Genomic DNA, 18,812 nt, shown 5'->3' on the forward strand with positions numbered 1-18,812 from the left:
CCAGTGCTTTTAAAAACTATTTGTTATGATATTACTTCCTGTCAAGCACATAATGTGATATTTTCCTCAATAAAACTAAACAGTTGCTGTAATTTCAGTTTCCCTCACTTTCCACTTTTTAAGCACTAAATATTTAAACAATGCAGACCTGGAAGTCTCAAGCCAGTCATCTGATCCACACATCTTCTTGCCTAAGGTACAGTTACTATCCATACAGGGGCCTGTTCTTGTCACCCAGAAATACGTGATGGCAGCTGTTGAGGTCCTTACCTGCCCGCAGGCCAGGCCCATTCCTCTTTCTCCCATGCCGTGTGGACACGATAAATTTAACTCCAGGGCATCTGCTCCGGAAGCCTTGATGATGTGGAAGGAAAATGCAAGAAAAGGCAAAGCTTTATTTGTGTCTCGATCCTTTTTCACCATTGGTAACTCAACACAGGTCACATTGGTCAAATTTAAACTCTTCCATTTTCTGCCGTATAGCTATCTGTGAGGTATATTCTGACTCTCAAACGAGAGTGTCTGTATCAACAACGATAACCAGACAAATGTTCATTTCGTGCTTATAAGAGGTCACTCACTGCTCTATGTGCTTTATATTTGTTATCTCTGATTCTCATCATCCTTGGATTGGTGGGACACCAATTTTGCAGACAAGGAAACCAAAGCACAGGCGAGTTCATGACAAACCTGGTGTATTAAGGGACACAGCAGAGATTTTAAGCCAAATCTGTTTGACGTCACACTTAGTCTTCCCTACATAGCTTTTTATTGTTATAGAAACAAATCTTACTACTTCTGGATAATTGGTACTGGAAATCATAGGCTACCTGGGATGCATACAAGTAAAATTTAAAATGTTTTTAACTGAGAATCAATAGTACTGCACTGAAAATAAGTCCATGATAAGAAACATGAAGTGTAGATAATTTTGTCTATAATAATTAAATAGGTTTCCTTCTAATTTAGCTCATTAATTCATTAATATATAAATGGGTCCAGTGAAAACGAACATAATAGTTCATTTGAAGTATTTTTAGACTATGTGAATCACAGAATTCTTGACCAGTCTGTGAAAAACTCTTAAGAACAAGCAAAACACTTTTTTTTAAATAGTGTAAGATGGTAACTGGAAGGTTGGGGGATAAACTATAAATGATTCAAGATTGTATACTATTTTACTTAACGTCTAGAATTTCTCCAATACCACAATTTCTTTTTAAGTAAGGTCAACTAGAAGCTTGAGTCTGTTTCCGTAACATTAAACATGTCTGTCACATCATGCAAAGGCTTAAAAATAAGAGTTCACTACTTTCTAAGTGTATCGGACCTTTCTTTAGGCCAACAGCTGTTTCTTCAAGGGCTTGCTTTTTTTCCTGATTTTTCAAGATTTTAGCCTATTTTTTCCTGCTTTATGAATTTTAAGCAGGACTTCAACAAGAAGAATTCTAGTTGGCTATTTCTCGGTTGACTTTCTTACCTATCTTATTCATTAGTGAGTCCGCTTTTCCTTTTGCATATTTGTGAAAGTTCATTTGATCATCCAGCCTGTTTTCTAATATGGGTTCATTATGGTTTTGATTCCCTAATTCAGTTTTAAAATGCTTCATATTATCTGAACATTACCATGACTATGCTACTTTTTTTTCCCCCTGCTGGTTTAGTGGTAAGCATGAACAAAGCACAGCCTAAATTCTGGGTTCTAATCCCAGATATGCTAAGGAATTGGGGATGCTTTAGGAAGTCAGTTAATCTTCTTTGTCTCCAACTACTCAAGTGTAAACTGTACATAATAGGACCTATCTAAAAACCATGTCATGTGGGAATTACCAGCTTAATTAAAAGATTGAATATTGCAATTATATACAGTATTGCACTTTTCTTAGTTATTTCAAATATCTCCTTTAGACTTCTTTATTTAGCTGAAATGCAGCAACTAATAGTAAATCAGTTCAACAACATTTTGGATTAGATAAACTTTAGGTGGCCTCTGTATACATATTTACATTATACATATTTCTTAAAATGTAAGTGGATGCTTACAATTAGCTATGATAGTAGATGGTAACGGCTAACATTTATTGAGTACTTACGATATGCCAGATACTTTACTAGGCTCTTTGTAGTGGGATATATCATTATTCCCATTTTACAAATGATAAAATAGAGGTTACAAAGAGTTCAAGGGACTTGCTTAATATCTCACATCTTGTAAATGAAAGTAGGGTCTTGAAACCAAGCATTTTGAGTCCAGAGCCTATGTTCTTACCATCAAAACTTATTAGAAATCACTAATTCCAAGGCTAGAGTTGGTACAGTGTGTTAAGAAAACATAACATTTGACATCCTTAAAGCTTCTAACCTTGAAGTAAAATTAAAATCTTGTAAAACCATCTATACCCTTTAAAGGCTTTTCAGTGACTAATAACGATTTCCCCAGTATTATATACGTCTACAAACACTGACACACCAAACACATCTGAAAAGGCCTTTGATTATCTCAAAACTGAGATAATCCTGCTCCAGGTGACACCAAGAGAGAGAGAACATTCATTTGGCCTCTGCTCGAATATTCTTGTCACAGGATGTACACCACCTTAAAAGGCAGTTAATTCCATTTCGAAGCAACTATATGCATTCGAAAAGCCTTAATTGCTGAATTAGCATGAAATGTTAAATTAACTGAAACTGGGCATGCATTCTGACTCCTGTTAGTCACAGCTTTTTAGTTTACTCACTTAGCCCAGAGTTTTTTCTACCTCACCTAAATGATTACACAATAAAGTAATCTAGGGAAGGCCATGGCATAGAAAATCTGCTGTTTCTAATTTCATACATTATCTACTTATCACCCATTTATTTATATGAAGGAGAATGTCTATGTTAATAGCCGGAACTCTGGAGGCAGATTTCATGGGTCGGAATCCCACTTTTACTACATTCTGCCTGTGTGGGCTTGGGCGTATTATTTGACTCTCCTTTGTTTCAGTTTCCTTGTCTCCAAAAAGTGGAAAACCGTCAAAGTAACTCATAGGTTGCTTTTGTAAGCTATAAATCAGTTTAAGAAAAATGAATGACTTAGAACAGTGCCCCTGGACTGTAGTAAATATAATGCAAGTATAAGCAATTACTGTCTTATCAGTTTCTCTCTGTCCATCCATCCATCCATCCATCCATCCATCCATCCATCCATCCATCATCCAGCCATCCGATTAGATTTTCCAACCTGCCCTTCTCCAGTTTTCATCTGCAAAAGGATTTAAAGTAACTATTTATGCTTCAGTGGGGGCGGGGGAAAGAAACGGAAATACTAAGTAATTATCAGAATAGTGGTAGCAGTGTAGTTTCTAAAATTCTCTGACTTAGTTTTTAAAAACTCTCAGAGAAACGAGGTTAGCGAAACCACAAACCTTCGTACAATATATACAACAAAATCAGATACAAAGTTCTTCCTCTTCTTCCTTCCTTACTGCTCCGTTCCTTCCTGATCAATATAGTTTTAAAGTCATTGGGTGGGACAGAGCAAGGTAGCTGACCAAGAGGATATAGGAAGAGCCACGAGAGCCCAGTGTGGGGTATCAGAGCCTGAGAACAATAAGATGGAAATCCACATGGACGGTGGCTTGCTGTAGTATATCAGAGCCCAAGTGGGAAGGAAGGCTTCCATGGGAGGTGGGGGCTGGCAAAGAGCATCAGAGCCTGAGAGGGTCAGGAGGGTGTTCCCCTGGTGGGACATGAAAGGTACACTTCTTGAATTTTCTCTTAATTTTGTCTGTTAAAGAATATAAGATGTCCAATGTTGACTTTCTATATAGCAACACCATCATCTAGTCTCAACTATCCACAACTGGAGACACAAATCTGGGATCTTAAACCACTATGAATTGGACTTGACACGGGTTAACCCTTGAACGGGCTTAGGTCTCACTGGACACTAAGTCCGTGATGACCTCTTGTCTGCAAGGAGGTGTCCGCCTTTCCTGATTGCATTCTGTCTTGCTAACTGTCACTCTGCAGGGACTTATACCCCCACCTGCTGCTACACATTTCTGTAAAGCACCTGTCTGCTTTCCACCTCAGCTTACTTGAGATCTCATAACTCTAACATCAATTTAATTTCATGACACATCAATTTAATTTCATGACACATTGCTAGCCCAAATTCAGGTTAAAAAGTGTTAAGAACCTGGTTTTTAAGTGGTTTCTTTGGACCCTCTGCTAGGGATAGTGTGGTCACCTGGTTTTGATACCTCCCTTTCCCCTGGGCCTTCCTCGTGTCATCCTACCAATCACGGTCAGACATTTGGCAGTCCCTCATCAGATCCCTGACTTAAAACCTTCTACTTTGTAACTTAATCACCTCAAGTTCATTGGTGCCAAATAAAGTGCCACTCTTCTCATTTATTCTGTAATTGCTTCCTTTTTGTTTGTCACATGTCAGTACACCAGCTCTGTACCCCTATTTTACTTCAACAAATATGTGACGGATACCCACTGGTAGGCAAAGCCCTGTGCTTAGAATTGGAGATTAAGCAGTAAACCAGCCAGGAGTCTACACCCCCAAGGAGCTTGCTCTGTAATAAGCAGGACAGACGTTAAAGAGCTAATGACACCATTGCTGATTACTTCATTAAATGCCACAAAGGAAAAGCACGAGCAGAGGTACACCTAGATTCTGGGGAGCCTGAAGCTTAAACAAATTGGGGAAATGTCTTTAAGAAAAAAATTAATTAAAATCACAAATACAAAATCCAAGTGCAGGGGTTTGGAAGTGACTTGGGCAAGTAAGGGCCCTGAAGCTTATGTTTCATTAGTTTTAATGGTAAATTGGCTTCTGAGGACAGGAGCTTAGAAGGAGCATAACAGAGGGTTTAATCTACCAGTCAGAGTTGAGAAAGAGAGAACATTCTGTGAGCAAGAGAGAATATTCCAGGCCAAGAGAAAAGCAAAGGCTCTCAGTTGGGAGTGGGTCAGAAGAGTTAAAGAAGGCCAGTGGGTGTGGAACGTGGATGACAAACTAAGAATGACACTGGGGAGGCAGGCCAGGGCCAAACCATGTAAGACTTCCAGGTCAAGTTAAGGATTTTGCATCTTAAGAAAGATAGTGGAAAGACTTCTGATTGACTGAGGGCAAGAAGACGAGTGGCACTATCTCAGCTAAACTGGGGTTAGGGTGGCAGTGAGGCCTATGGAACCATACTCAATTTATCTGCTGCTTCAAATCTGATCGCCTTACTTGCCACTCAAGCTTCTGCCACTAGCTTAAAAAGGGACCTTAGTCTCTCACAACTCCTGTCACTGCCAGCTTTCACAGCTCCCTTGGCACAAAAGCTGCACTTTGCCACAGCTGTCACCACACCTGTCCCAGTGGCAGCTCCAGGAATGCCAATGCCCAGCCAGGGCTGTCCAGGGGGCTGGGTTTAGATCTCCAGTTCTGGTTTAGACCTCACAACATCTCACAAGAAACATTTCACTACATGATGTGGCATTTAAATTCCTTAGTGGCGGCCCCAAAAGGGGCAGAATACACAACCCAGAAGTGTGGAGGAAGGGAAAGCCCTGGAGTGTGAAATTTGGCCAGTAGGTACGTCTCTCACCCTTCTTCTCTTCTAACCTTTTGGGAGGCAGGATGATTTCACATGGCGTTCTCTGTCCCACGTGACTGAGCAATGGGCTCCATTTCCTTGGGAAGTGGGAGCCAGCTCTGTCATGCACCACACGGGCTCTGCTTTCCCTTCTTCCTATCTCGTTTCCCTTTTCTCCCCACTCATACTGCTCTGGGATTGTAGCCTTCAATCAAGCATCTTCACATGAACTTTGACACAGGCTATGTTTTCTAAGCTAATGCACATTAAAAAAGAAAGGGATCCAAGATCTATTAAAATGAGTAAAGATCTATTTAAGACCTGATATTGTGTTTTCGGTATGGTTCAGTTTGGTGTCTTTCTGATCTTTTTGAATGGTATCTTTCTGATAGAGCTGAGGCTATATCTTATTCACCTTTGTTTTGGCTGGCAAGAGACTGTGCACACAGTAGGTGCTTCACAGATCTTCCTTTGCATGGAATTGCAGTAGGTTATCCATGACTTAGAAAAAGAGGAATGCCTGTGATCAGATACTGAAAAACAGAGCAGACCCTAACAATGCTACTGATTTGACACCAAGCTGTGAAAACTTTTCCAGAGGTCGCTTCTTTATCCTGGTGTTCAAAAACAACAAATTCAAACCAGGTTGAAGAATGCATAAAAGACAACATTAAGAGTGTGGTCATTCTTGGGTTAGAGTGCAAAGGAAGGCTTGGTTCAGTATGGTTCTATTTCTAGGAGAAAACAAAACTTTCTAAAAAATATGCACATGATAAAGAAGATACACTGGATATACATTAAGAAAAACCCAGCATTCAGTTGAACTTACCATATTTTAAGAATGTACCTAGGTTCTATTTTTTTTTTTTAACCACTCACATGGTCTTAAATATTTATTTAGAATAGTAAATACAGTGTAGCCTCTGGTGAAACAAACGAACAAATAATGATGATCCTTCCTTGTGCAAATTCTCATTCTGACACAAAATTTCTCCATCTTTACTTTTTCATGTTCTGTTATGGATCTGGATCTGTCCTGATGTTACACATGTGCCATTTCTGTTTTTAGATATAAATAGTAAAGAGCTCATAACCGATTTCCTCAGTTCCCTATTGTGTAATTCAAAGATTAATCTACTATAAGGAGAGGAACTTCATGAATTTAAAGTATATTCATCATCACATTAAGTCATTTGCTGAACTTAAAACTGGTGCTAGAACAGCTGATGTGATATCTCTGATTTCTTACTGCCCATTATCACTACTCCCAAAGAAATGTACATTGTAAATGGTACAGTAACTTTGGCTTGGATATTTTTTTGTGTTGGTTTGTTTTAATGTGGGCTCTTCCATTGTAAAAAAAAAAATCGTTTTGATCTGTTTTGAAGCATGTATTCATAAAGACAAACCAACTACTGACTCTACGAAGCTTTACTGGGTATCTACCACAGGAGCTATGATGAATCATGCTCCCTAACGCTGCCCTCCAGGGGGATGTAGAGGCCTGGGGAGAGCTCCTTCATGTGATAGGCCCTGGGACAGTCCATATTTTAAGATTATAGGGAAGATTGTTTTTAATTGACACCATCTATAGATTGACCTTCTTGATATGTAGACTTCCTTCCTGTGGAAAGATTTTTCAGACTTGTTTGACTGAAAGGAAAGCATCGTTTTTCCTTTAAAATTTTTTTTCCTTCTTTTTCTCCTCCTTTCATTCCTTTCTTTTGTTTTTGTTGTTCTTTTTTCCTCTTTCTTTTTTTTTTTTTTGCACTATAGGTACTTAGAAAATGATATTAAATAAAACTGAAATTAAAGAAATAGATACAGAATATGAGAAATGTGAAAAGTATCTTTAAGTTGGTTACCATGTAACTAATTAAAGGTTTAAAAAGTAAAATGTGCTTATTTCAAAGTTGATGCTCATTACTAAAGAAAATATTTATTTTAAAGTATTTTATTCTACAGAAAGGCAGAGAGGCTCGCAGCGTGATAAAGCCATTCATCATAGTCAGCTTCAAACTGGCAAAGCTCATGCCAAGCACAGGTTCTGCGGAAGATTTCATGGTCAATTAGGTAAATACATGTATAAAGTGGTCTCAGCACCAAAGATCATGAAGCCAATTACTGATCATGTCTAATTTCACCCCCTTAAGTGCCAGAAGTCATTTTTCCCCTTGCAGTTTTAAGATATCCAAATAAAATGTACAATTTTGAACATCATAGAAGGCTTTATAATATTTAATAATGTGGCCATTAGTATATAAGCATTGTTAGATGTAGTCTTCTACATTTCTGAGAGGTTTTCAAGAAACCTCAGCTAAAGCTGTCTAGAATATTTTTCACGACAGCATGATGGACATAAGTGTATAATTTTAAGTATGTATTTTTCTATTTGAAATACAAATTTGAGGCACATGGTTAGTTGTTTGCATTTGTGCAAGATTCAATTTATATTATAGAAAGCCTGCTGACTAGTGTTCCATTCAGGAGCATTCTGTCCTACCATTTTATGCATGTCTGTATTCAAACTAGAATAGTATTAAATGAACCTTTTATATTTTAAATATTCAAGAGTTTTATATTCAAAATTTCTTCTCGCTGTCAAACTAGTTTGCCTAAAGGCAAGGTAAGATCCTGTTACATTCTCAAAGGTAGAATTAAATTTTATCATGGCATCCATCATAATATACAGTTTGCTTAATATGCAAATAAAGAGTATATGGATTCAAAGAATAAAGGATTTTTAGGTAGTGTGTGAAATCCAAGGGACCACTTTTATAGAATAGATTCCTTTTAAATTTACATTTCCATCATTTTAATGAAAACACAGGGTAAACAAATTATAATAGAAATGTTTTAAGTTACCATTTTCCATTCAATTTTACTTCTACTGGGCTATTTTTCATGGCAGCTCTTTATTTAAAACTAATAAAAATGGAAGAGAAGAAATAAAAAATATATATACTAAAGAAATCATTACCTCAGCCATTTTGGAGAGTTCCATCCAGTCATTTTTGCTATAACTGCACATGATGCTAGAAATCACAATCTTCAAAAAGAAAAAAAGGGAAGAATGTCAGTTCAAATAGTTGTGCACAAGGGTGTTCTGCACAGAAGGGTATATTAATATTTACACATATATGTTTATAATGATAAACCGTATCATAAAAATTAGTTTTTGACCTGTTGAAAGACAAATGACTAAAAAACAGCACTGTATTATGGTGAGGCAAAGGATGAGATTCAGGGCTTCAGACTTATGTTAGAGACTATCTCATTTATTACCTTCAAATTCTTATGTAAGTTACTTAACTTTTCCGATCCTCAGCATTCTCATTTTTAAAATGGAGATAATGATCCTGACTTTGCCAACCTCAGAAAGTGATAGCGGGAATTACATAAATTTGTGTATGTGAAAGGCTTGTCTAAATTATACAATGACATGGAAATCTTCATTAATATAATTACTGGTATAGCTAAAAGTTTCAGGGTATGGAAAAGAATTAAATTAGTGTCTTCTTCAATCAGATCTTATTACAGCACAGATAATAATACCTTACATATTCATAATTCATTATAGTTTTAAACTTTGTTAAATGTTGATTATTTAACTACAGTCTTACAGTAAGCCTATAATAGAGGCTATATAGAGTAGTAGTTACTACTACCTGCTCTGAAGTCGGAATGTCCAGATTAGAACTCTGACTCTATCACTTACTGTGTGGCCCCAGGCAAAATATTTCATTTCTTCTTTGATTAAATATGGGTAACAGTACTACCTACTCAGAGAAGTAATAACGGAAATTGCTAAAAACGTATATAGCTCTTATGATGTGCTCGGTACTGTTTTAATGGTTTTTGCTTCACTCAATCATTCCCAACATTATTCTTCCCATTTTACAGATGAAGGTACTGAGGCACTGAGATGTAAAAGTCACAGAGCTAATAAGGAGCAGAGCCAAGATTCAGACCTAGGTGATCTGGGAGTCTGTGCTTGAGACCACTTGATTTTGCTGGCCCAAAATAAGTATTCAATACACATCAGTGATTTTTTTTTTTATTATTAACATTCAAAGACCGAAACTGAGATGTGAAGAGTTTGTGCCAAGCCTGAAGTCACAGATTCTAGTGAAAGAGTCCACTAAAAGTCCTTATGTTCTCACCACATGCAGCTTTTTTTATATATGTCTAGAAAACAAAACAAAGCAAAGATATGTTGGAAAAGTCTGATGAATGTTTTTGGCATTGAGAGAAGCAGAAAATAAGTTGTGATCATATTGGAGAGAGTTCTGAAAACCATGAAGACAAGCGTATCTGTAACGTTGAGTTAATTTTTTTCTCTCCTGAGAGACTATCATCCCCAATGGGATCTCGGACTGCTCTGCGTCATTCGTCATTTTATCTACAATAACCAGCACGGTGTTTGGCACACAGTAAGACAGAGTGAATAAATGAACGAGGTCACCAAAGGTTTAGGGAATTGCTTTATCAGCTCATCCTTCTAAAAGTAAGCAGAAATGAATATCATGAGTCAGAGAAGGGAAAAAATAAACAATTGATGAAAACTGTTGGCAAATAATTACTATGAGTCAGAGTGAAGAGTGAGCAGGACTAATGTGGGCGTTGGTCTTGGTGATGGAAAAAAAGGTCAGATGTTAAAATACACAGGACTTGTGTCCTAGAAGAAGCAATTTAGAAAAAGGAATCAAAAGATCTGAGAGTCTGAAATCTGAGGGACTGAGAGAAATCTCAGAACATTAGTCAGATAAAAGCAGGATAATAATGAGAAATAAGAAGCCAGGTTCAGATAGATTGCTTTTTAGAGAGAGGAACAAAGGGAAGAAAGTAAATGATGAACAAAGGAGGAAAACTGAGGATGCCTAATTATTTTGGGACGAGTTCAGGATTTAACATTTGTGTCCAGTGAGGATGCAGCTTTTAAGAATTTGGAGAAAAATTTAACAGTGATCCATAGCCTTTCCTCTAGTGGCTAAAAGAAAGGGGGGAAAGGTCAAATTCCATGCTTGCCTATTTGCAAGCTAAAAAAGGGTCACCAACATAAATTATGAACTTTCAGATAAGAGATAATGTTTCTGCCCTTTCCAAGTGGATCTAAGATCTCAGGGATATTTTGCCCCACTCCCCACTTTGAAACGGACCAGTGAGGAATACCACACGGTACACTGGATCTTCTGGGCCCAAACTAATACCTCCAGGTGAGTATCCCCTGAATGAAAAAATAAGGGACTCCATTTGAAAGGAAAATCAACTGGGGGCAGGTGGGACAGATTCCTATTGTCCTCGGTAGCTTCAAGGTCAAGTAAAAACAAAACAAAACAAACATATTAAAAAAAAAAAAAAACAGTTAATACAGGCACCTGGATGGCTCGGTCAGTTAAGTGTCTCTGCCTTTGGGTCGGGTCATGATCCCAGGGTCCTGGAATCAAGCCTCACATCAGACTCCTTGCTCAGCGGGCAGCCTGCTTCTCCTTCTCCCTCTGCCTGCCGCTCCCCCTGCTTGTACTGTGTCTCTCTGTGTCATATAAATAAACAAAATCTTAAAAAAAAAAAAAATACAGGGACTTAGAAGAAAAAAAAAAAAGAAGAAGAATTAGATCTAAGAATGCCCTTTCATGGAACACATCACATTTTATTGACCAAAGCACCAAAAACCAGTCTTGATAAGATAGGTATCAACTATAAAACATTCTGTAAATTGGGGCTCTGATCTGTGTTCCAATGTTCTAAATTATATTATCTTTTTGCTTTCACAATTAATCTCCTTTTCTAAAAACATTACCAATCCTGATTGAATACATGTGCCTTTGTGGCCTAGGAATCTTACTGTGAACTCTTGGTAAACTTGCTTTCCCATTTTCTTGGATGACAGTTCCAGTACTCCCATTTCTCCCACATATTTCTAAACCTCTGTTCCCCATTCTCTTTTCTGTCAACACCTCATCTACTACTTAAGAAAATGTAAATACCAGGAAGGATAATTTCACTTCTTCCACACCAAATCTATAAACTCAAGTGTATCCATACCTATTTTTTCTCTCTACTCTTCTCTTCCACTCCATCAAACTGGAAACAGTGCCTCTCCTCCTATCAAAGGTTACTTCCTCTATTTATATGACGGATTCATCATCACCTCTCACCTTCTCAACAGGTTCTTCCTCTTTTCCAGATCATTCCCACAAGCATAAAAACATACTCAAATATGGCCCACTAAAAAAACCATCTCTCACTAGACCTCCCATAACTCTTCATTTGCTGCCCCATTTATCTTTTAGCGAGCCCACCAAAATCTTGGGAGAGATGCGTGTATCACTTCTCTCCACTTCATATTCTGTTCACTCAGACTATTCCAGTCTGACTGCTGTCCCCCTGCTTCACTGAAACCCTTCATGTAAAGGTTACCAATGGTTTCTGTGTTCCCAAACTGCATAGACAAATCTGTTCTTTTACGCAAACTCGTGGAAGTATTCACCAGAGTGGACTGCTCTTTACTTTTTGGAACACTTCCCCCTCTTGGCATTTGTGACATCACATTCTCAGGTGGTGTCCCGGGCCCTTTCTTTCTCACTATTTCATTCTCTTCCCTTTGAAGTTACCTAACCAGGTAGCTTTAAATACCATTATACGTCCATGTTTCTAAAATGTACGCCTTCATCCCTATCCTCTTTAGTGGATTCTAGATTCATGAATATGGTGACACAATTTATGTCCTCACTAATGAGATGCTTACTAGACATTTTATGTGTAATATATTAAAACCAAACCTCTTAATAATCCCCCACTAGTTATTTTCCTAGGCCTTTTTCCATCTCAGTAAAGTGTCTACATTCTACTCAGTAGTTCAAGCCAATAATCTAGGGGTCATCCTTAATCTCTCCTTTTCTCTCATCTCCTGTTAAAAATACTAATATCTTCTAATAAAGAATAAAATGATTTGGGGGTCATCTTTAGTCCTCTGAAATAGAATGTCACCACATATTTTCCCAAAACATCCCTTGGTTTTAGATTAAGGATATTTAAACTACGAAGACAATTTGGCATTTTAAAAATAATGTATAATGTTATTTTTTCCCCTTAAATTTACTTGACTGTCAAAAAAATTGCTTAGGAAGTTATTTCAAAAGTGCCAATTTTAGTTAGTTTTTTTTTAAAAAAAGATTTTATTTATTTATTCGACAGAGATAGAGACAGCCAGCGAGAGAGGGAACACAAGCAGGGGGAGTGGGAGAGGAAGAAGCAGGCTCATAGCAGAGGAGCCTGATGTGGGGCTCGATCCCATAACGCCAGGATCACGCCCTGAGCCGAAGGCAGATGCTTCACCGCTGTGCCACCAAGGTGCCCCGTGCCAATTTTAGTTTTGCATGTAATAGTTGTCAAGAGTCTAAGTGAACGAAACCAGAATATAACTTGAATTTTCTTAAGCCAAAATGGGTGTTAGTTTTCACATTCAGATATCTTAGTGGTATACCTGGCTGAAAAGTGGTCATAGCATGGGTCTCTTCCCATCATGCATTCTCTACCTTCCTGTGTCTGCTTTATTTTCCCCTAGTGCAACTAGTTTTGGGTGGAGGTGGCAGGGTGGGTGAAGTGAGGAATCAGTCAATGGTCACCAGTTGCTCTGAACATCATTCCAGTTTAGGAACCAATGAGAAAAAAAAATTCGTTCACCTTCCCAGCTCCAATGCAGGACTGTGGCGAAAGCTGAATAGCTGATGACTGTGATTAGCCCTGTTGGCGATACTTTGTCAGTTTTTTCGGCAAGAATGTAGAGTCTGTTTCAGATGAGGAAGAAGAACAGGGTAGTGCTTGGCTGCTCAGAGCATACAAATAAAACCTACCTCTGCTTAACATAATGTTTCTCTCCCACATGTGGTCACTCTTCAATGACAGCCCACCCAAAATCATACTCAGTCACTGCATTCCCAGGCATTTGGTGACACCAGTACTCTTTTTTTTTTTTTTTTAAGATTTTATTTATTTGTATGACAGAGAGACAGCCAGCGAGAGAGGGAACACAGCAGGGGAGTGGCAGAGGAAGAAGCAGGCTCCCAGCGGAGGAGCCCGATGTGGGGCTCAATCCCGAAACGCCGGGATCACGCCCTGAGCCGAAGGCAGACGCTTAACGACTGCGCTACCCAGGTGCCCCGGCACCAGTACTCTTGATGTTTAGGACAATTTTCTTTCTTTCTTTCTTTCTTTCTTTTTTTTTTTTTTAGATTTTTTATTTATTTGACAGAGAGAGAGACAGCCAGCAAGATAGGGAACACAAGCAGGGGGAGTGGGAGAGGAAGAAGCAGGCTCCCAGTGGAGGAGCCCAATGCGGGACTCGATCCCAGGACCCCGGGATCATGCCCTGAGCCAAAGGCAGACGCTTAACGACTGAGCCACCCAGGTGCCCCCAGGACAATTCTCTAGTAATATTTACTTCTTTCCATCAAGCCCCATGTGGCTTCTCATGATCCTCAGGACTTCTAGGGCAAATGATGACTTTAACCAAACCTAATGGCCATTTACTAAAGTGGAACCAGGTTAGACACTAATCGAGAGCATATATCATATCCTGTTGTCAGTGCTAGTAAACATTATCTCCATGGCAATGGATTTCTTTGATCAGCCTGTCTGCCTAGCTGGGTCCTGTCCACTAGAAGGATCTTCCCTGTTGTCCCTCATGGCAGCCCAAGAAGGGTACTGGAGAAGGGAACGTTGGCTGATTTAGCATCCACTTCATATTTGTATGGGAATGTGAACTTGGGGATTACTTTGTCATAATTGGAGGCATGTTTAGTTTTTGGTTTTGCTTTTTGTCTTATCTTGATTTAAGTAATAAAACTCCCTAAAAACCTTGGTCTATTGTTTGTCACTTTAACCATAGAAGAACTGGTATCTAATGCTAAAATCTTTTTTTCATTTTGAATTTTTGGATCTAACCCTGCCTTTAATATTTTATTTATTTTTTATTTTTAAAGATTTTATTTATTTGCTAGAGAGAGAGAGGCAAGCAGAGGGAGAAGGAGAAGCAAACTTCCCACTGAGCAGAGACCAACATGGGGCTTGATTCCAGGACCCTGGGATTAAGGCCCAAGCCAAAGGCAGACGCTTAATTGACTAAGCCACCCATGTGCCCCTGCCTCTAATGTTTTAGCAACAAGCCTGGGGGCTCTACCCATTTCCTAAATCTTTGTGTTAATTGTTTTTTTGTTTTTTGGTTTTTTAAAGATTTTTATTTATTTGACAGAGAGAGAGAGCACAAGCAGGGAGAGCAGCAGTCAGAGAGAGGGAGAAGCAGACTCCCTGCTGAGCAAGGAGCCCAATGTGGGACTTTAATTCTGCTTTACACAGAATATTTTTAAATTGCATTTTTACATAGCTTGACTTTCATTTTGATTCATGACTACTGACTATAACTTAAAATGTATACTCTTTGTGTAGACATCTAATTGCTATGAGACATTAATGTTCTAAAGCATATAAAATGCCAACTATAATAATTTATGAATCAAATTTTGCATGTTGTTTCTCCTAGAAAAATTCCTCAAAAGTTAAAAAACAGGACACTTATTCCGAAAAAAAAAAAAAAGGCAAAACAAAAAAACAGTATTAAATGGCTTCTATCGTCATCCTAACTTTTAAAAGAACCACAATTCATGATTATTTTTTAAATTACTCTTATGGAAAAAATAAAATAATTTTATTAAGCATTTTTGTCAAAGTGAATTATAATAAAGTTTGCACATCAGAAATTAAGGTGAAGAACAACATAAAACTTCAAATTGGTTACAAGCTGGCTATGTCCTCAAACTCCCATTTACTTAAAGTGTATGCTTAAAACACATGTTGGCATCACTGTTTTGGTATTCTGTGACAACACTATGAACTGCATTGGAAATTCAGTCAACAATTCAGCTTCAAGACAACTTAAATTTTTTAGTAGGGAGAAACTGTGAAGTGACAAAGGTGAACAACTGTAAATTACGAGTAGCTGAGAAGGTTTTGTCAAACAATTTAACCATATTATCCCTTAACACTACTGGGATTATATCCAGGAGGAAAAATAGCATGGGACATGTGATTTTCAAAGACATTTAAACTAAGAAAATGTTTATTAAATATTAATTAACTGTACAATATTCAAATTTTAATTGTTCTTTATACTGTAGTACAAATACAGCGAAAGTGAGATTGGTACAATTTTCCTAAAGTATACACATGGAGCATAACACATTAAAAGTGAAATTCATAAGTTCTTCAAATTTTATATGGGTACTGCTTATTTAATGTTTGCAGATGAGAAGAATATTCTTAAGGTTGTCTTTTATATTATTTAAAAATTCATTATTTTCTTTGTTTATTTTGGGATTAGCAAATGTGTTGTTTATAGAACTATTCCTAACACAGAAAAGTCATATTTGAAGTTAAACAAATATGCACATAGTTTCCATAGAAAATCAGATGCTTTCCACTAGAACAGGAAAAACAAAACAAAACACTATTCAGGAACTACAGTAATGGTTGCCTTCTCCTCTCCTTTTGGTTACTTCTTTACATATTTTATTTAGTTCCTGTCCCTATTGTGTCTAGGAACTCATCTCCCCAAGGTTACCAGTGACCTTGGAAAATATATTAGATACTTTTCTGCCCAAATCTTTACTGGAACTCTCGTTAGCACTTGGACAGTGAGTCACTCCAGCTTGCTGAAAACCTCCTCCATAAGAGCTTTTGAGATACCTCTTTCCTTCCTTGTATTTTTGTCGTTCCTTCTCAGGCTCTTCTACCCCTGGCCGCTTTTTACATGATGATGTCCCCAGGGTCTATTCATGGTCCTCTTTTAGTATCACTTCATAAACATTCTTAGACATTACATTCACCATGATTTCAGATAATATCTGTACACAGAGAATTTATAAAGCACACACCTCCAACCTCTCTCTTTCTCCTAAGTTCAAGAACAGCATATCCAACTACTTTCTAATCCCCAGATTCAATTTGCCCAAAATCAAATTTACACTTCTCTGCCGTGCATTTGCTTATTTCTTCAAGTTAAATATACTCCACCTTTTCATCCCAAGTTAGAAAACTAGATTTCTTTTCTCCCTTCCTTTCTCATTGTCTACACCAAGTACTCCAGCCCATGGTTTCTCAAACTTAGCTAAGCTTTGAAATCCCCTGGAGACAAAATAATAATAATAATAATAATAATAATAATAATAATAATAATAATAACTGTAAGATTCTAAGGTCATTCCTATGTAGTTAGGCCCAGGCATCAGAGTCTTTCAAAGATCTCCGGGTAATTCTAATGCACAGGACAATTTGAGAAGTACTGCTCTAGTTTACTCTCCAGTGATCTCTTCTAAGTATTTCTGATTCTTCATTATGGCTATCTTAGTTAAGATCTTCACCATTGCTGCCCCGGATTACCAAAGTAGCTTCCTTATTAGTCTCCCTATCTCTCTTTTCAACCTATGCCATCTGGCAGATCCTTCTAAAGACACAAACCTGATCATATCACACTTCTTTTTCAACTCTAACTTCAGGATAAAATCCAATTCTTTAATAAGCTATACAAGACCACAATGCTACTTTTACTCCAACCACATTGAATTACTGTTCTTTCTGAATGTGACATGTATTCTGCCTTCTCCTGACCATATGTCTATTCCTTTTGTCTGAATGAATAAGGAATGGTCCCTGTGCTCTAGGAGCATATGGTATAATAAAGCAGACATATGTAAATTGATACAAAAATAATTATAGTATATGAACCAGAATGTAATGAGAGCAGAAAGGAAGGGTGATTATTTATACCTGTGTAAATCAGGGAAGATATCCTAGAAAAGCAACTCTTACTAGATTCTGAAATCATCCATGGTTGTTTATCAGAAACTGATTAGAAATAAAAGAGGCAAGAGTACTCTAGGTGGAGTGAGCAACAGAAGCAAAGGCATGGGATGACATGTTTAAGAAATATGCTCTAAGAAATCTCAAGTAGTTCAATTTAGTGTTGGGGGAAATGAATGGATATACTTCATGGGCAATGGAGCTGGATGCATAGGTATGAGCCAGGTTTATCCAGGCAAGAGTCTAAAACAATGGTCTCTAATCAGCTGGGCATTTGGGATCTGAATTTTAGATTATGCTATCCAGTAAATTCCTGCTTCTCATTTGAACATTACCTTCTCTAGGAAGCCTTCCCTGTGTACCCTTCCCCCCTGAATATGTCAGGCATCCCTCTTCTGAGATCCCACAGCATCCTTTGCATTTCTCTGTTATAACATTTATCATAGTGCAATAAATTGTTATTTGTGTGTTTTTCAAAAGATGACTGAAGTTTTGGGGGACAGGGCTTTTTTCATTCTCTATATCTCTAGTGCCTAATATTATACCTTATACATAAGTGGGATTCAATACATATTTGATTCAATGGACTACTGGAACAGGTAACTGAGAAATGGAATTCCAAGTAATGCACATTTTTATTACCAATCCCATTATCTAAATGTAAGTAAATTTCTACATTCTAGAGAGAGAATGAGAAGGACAGATAGGTGGTATAAGGTAAGAGGTTTGGAAACTTCTTATAAAGTATATTTTATATCAAAAGAATAATAATCCATTATATATATTTATATATGTAGACTTAATGCACATTTTCCCACACATTATCTCATTTATTCCACGCAATAATTTTGAATTTAGAAAACTTTATACTGAGAATAATGAGCACAGATCATTTATTTTACCAGGGTCAAGTTAATCAATAGCAGAAGCAAGGATTAAGTTCAGGTCTTTTGCCTCCAAGTCTCTCTCTACTACATTAACACTATACCATATTGATTTCCTATCCTTTCAATTTACATTAGAGATTCCAGTTGATTTTGCACCCTCAACCCTCTTGTAGCAGAGTATTTGAAAAAAAAAAAAAAAGTGTTCCTCTCCCTGTATTCATGTTCCTTTGCAATGTCACTGTGCAGCTAACCCAACAAGTGGGAGATTTATTTACCCACCCTGGGAATCTGGATTGTCTTTGTGACTTCTTTTGATCAACAGAACATCGCAAAGCTAATGTGCAAGTGCCAAACCAAGGCTTGAAGATGCCTTGTCCTCTTCTGCTTACTCTGTTGAAATCCTGCCTAGCCATGTGATCAAGCTGGCACAGCCTACTGTAGGATCAGAGTACATAGAAGAGGATGAGCCATCCAGCTGAGGCCA

General features: G+C 37.7%; 1 protein-coding gene across 2 annotated transcripts in view; it reads right to left on the bottom strand.

Moving 5' to 3' along the window:
- Positions 1-18,812, bottom strand: part of DPYD (dihydropyrimidine dehydrogenase) — a 793,664-nt gene that overhangs the window by 261,289 nt on the left and 513,563 nt on the right. For both annotated transcript variants that reach the window (XM_045801716.2, XM_045801717.2), the window contains 2 exons: positions 8,566-8,634; positions 271-354 (listed from right to left, as the gene is read on the bottom strand). In XM_045801716.2, coding sequence (XP_045657672.2) covers positions 271-354; positions 8,566-8,634 — 153 coding nt within the window. The remainder of the gene's footprint in view (positions 1-270; positions 355-8,565; positions 8,635-18,812) is intronic.

Source organism: Ursus americanus, chromosome 12, assembly GCF_024610735.1.
Source record: "Ursus americanus isolate L20-20 chromosome 12, mUrsAme1.1.p, whole genome shotgun sequence".
Classification (NCBI taxonomy): domain Eukaryota; kingdom Metazoa; phylum Chordata; class Mammalia; order Carnivora; family Ursidae; genus Ursus; species Ursus americanus.